At 42.4% G+C, this 1,991-nt stretch overlaps 1 protein-coding gene across 1 annotated transcript in view; it reads left to right on the forward strand.

The window, feature by feature from the left end:
• Positions 1–1,080: 1,080 nt before the first annotated feature.
• Positions 1,081–1,991, forward strand: part of LOC107701862 (zinc finger protein 239-like) — an 11,019-nt gene continuing 10,108 nt past the window's right edge. Inside the window, exons 1-2 of the mRNA XM_016504001.1 lie at positions 1,081–1,277; positions 1,374–1,516. Of these exons, the coding sequence (XP_016359487.1) occupies positions 1,081–1,277; positions 1,374–1,516 (340 nt within the window). The remainder of the gene's footprint in view (positions 1,278–1,373; positions 1,517–1,991) is intronic.

The following is a 1,991-nucleotide window of genomic DNA, read 5'->3' on the forward strand; positions in this document are numbered from 1 at the left end:
ACCCAATCTGTCGAGTGAAATTAAACCACTCACCATGTTGCTTTACAAAGACACAGATTGGAGGTGGACAGAAAAATGTCAAAGTGCGTTCGAGCGCACAAAATCGAGGTTGTCGTCAGCGCCGGTGTTAGCTCATTATGATCCAAAATTGCCTGTGATTTTAGCTTGCGACGCATCTCCTTATGGAGTTGGAGTAGTAATTTCACACCAATTGCCAGACGGTTCAGAAAAGCCCATTTCATATGTCTCACGCACGTTGACAAAGAAGGAAATTAACTATTCGCAGATCTAAAAAGAGGCGTTGAGTATCATTTTTGGTGTAACCAAATTTAATGACTACTTGTATGGGCGAAAATTTACACTGTACACTGATCACAAGCGGTTGGTCATGATATTTGGGCCAAAAACAGGCATTCCGACCTTGGCTGCAGCGCGATTACAGAGATGGTCACTGATCTTATCTGCGTATCAGTATGACATCGTGTATAAACCATCCGAGAAACAGCAATGCGGACGCATTGTCGCGATTACCTCTCACTGTTAAAAGTAGGGAGAGTAAGTTGAATTTCCGAGTGTCGTTTCTGGATAGTGTGCCAATATCTGCACGAGATAGCAAAACAGACAAAACAATACACAATGCTGCAGAAAGTGAAACATTTAACTTTAAGTGGTTGGCCAAAACATGTTTCTGATGAAGAACTAAAGCCATATTTGTTGAGAAGCACAGAATTAACTGTGGAAGCTGAGTGCGTTCTCTGGGGTTTCTGGGTGATCGTGCCAGAAGTGTTAAGATCACAAATACTGGCTGAATTACATCAAAATCATCAAGGCATGGTTAAAATGAAGGCCTTAGCCCGAAGCCATTTTTGGTGGCCAAACCTTGACGCGGATATAGAAGCACTAGTACGTACCTGTAAAACCTGTCAGGGAGAGAGAATTCAGCCAGTTACGGCTCCGGTGCATAATTGGAGTTGGCCTAATAGGCCGTGGCAAAGAATACACGTAGACTTTGCTCATAAAGGAACATACAATTTTCTGGTGGTAACAGATATTTTTTCACGCTGGCCAGAAATTGCACTAATGTCTAACACAACTGCAGGAAAGACCATTGAGGTTCTAAGGGGTTACTTTGCTACCTGGGGCCTTCCCGATGAATTGGTTTCGGATAACGGTCCGCAGTTTGTGTCCAGCGAATTTCAGACATTTCTGCAAAACAATGGTGTTAAACACATCAAGATTCCTGCTTACCATCCAGTTTCTAAAGGAGCTGCAGAGAGGTTAGTGCAAAATCTAAAAAGAGCTTTGGAAAAGGGAAAGAATGACAACATGTATTTAATGCACTGTATTCACAATTTCCTTTTTTGTTACCGAAGTACTCCTCAATCTACTACAGGTAAAACTCCAGCAGAGTTGTTTATAAAGAGGAAATTCAAAACCAGAATGTCACTCTTGAAACCGAGTTTTACTGTGAGCATGCAGCAGAAACAAGCAGCTCAGCAAGAGAAACAATCTCAGAGTAAAACTGTAAGACAGTTCCTGACAAAACAACAGGTCTTGGTTCGAAACCACAGGGAAGGAGAAGGTGTCAAATGGGTACCAGGAAGTGTGGTTACTGGTCCTTGTACTGGGTCCTGTTATATATTTGGTGAAAATATGTGGAAAATTGTATAAGAGACATGTAAATCAGCTCATTGGTTCAGAAGTACAACAAACAGAAGAAAATGAGGAATTGTTGCAGAATGATGTAACTGACATGAATGTGTTAAAAACGAGGGCTCATGGCATTGTGTCAACAAATGTAAGAGGTGATGATTCTAACCATGTTGTACCAGAGAGACGGGTTGAATCAAGGGTTACTGAAGCCACTTTTATTCAGGAAGGTACAGTTAGACCAAAAAGGCAGGTGAAGCCTCTGGTCCGGTTGGACTTGTAATAAAGATAAAAAGGTGGTTAGGAGAAATCTCCCCCCCCCCCCCCCCCCCCCACCCCCA

The sequence above is a fragment of the Sinocyclocheilus anshuiensis genome, unplaced genomic scaffold, assembly GCF_001515605.1.
Source record: "Sinocyclocheilus anshuiensis isolate Anshui unplaced genomic scaffold, SAMN03320099.WGS_v1.1 scaffold430, whole genome shotgun sequence".
NCBI classification, from domain to species: Eukaryota; Metazoa; Chordata; class Actinopteri; order Cypriniformes; family Cyprinidae; genus Sinocyclocheilus; species Sinocyclocheilus anshuiensis.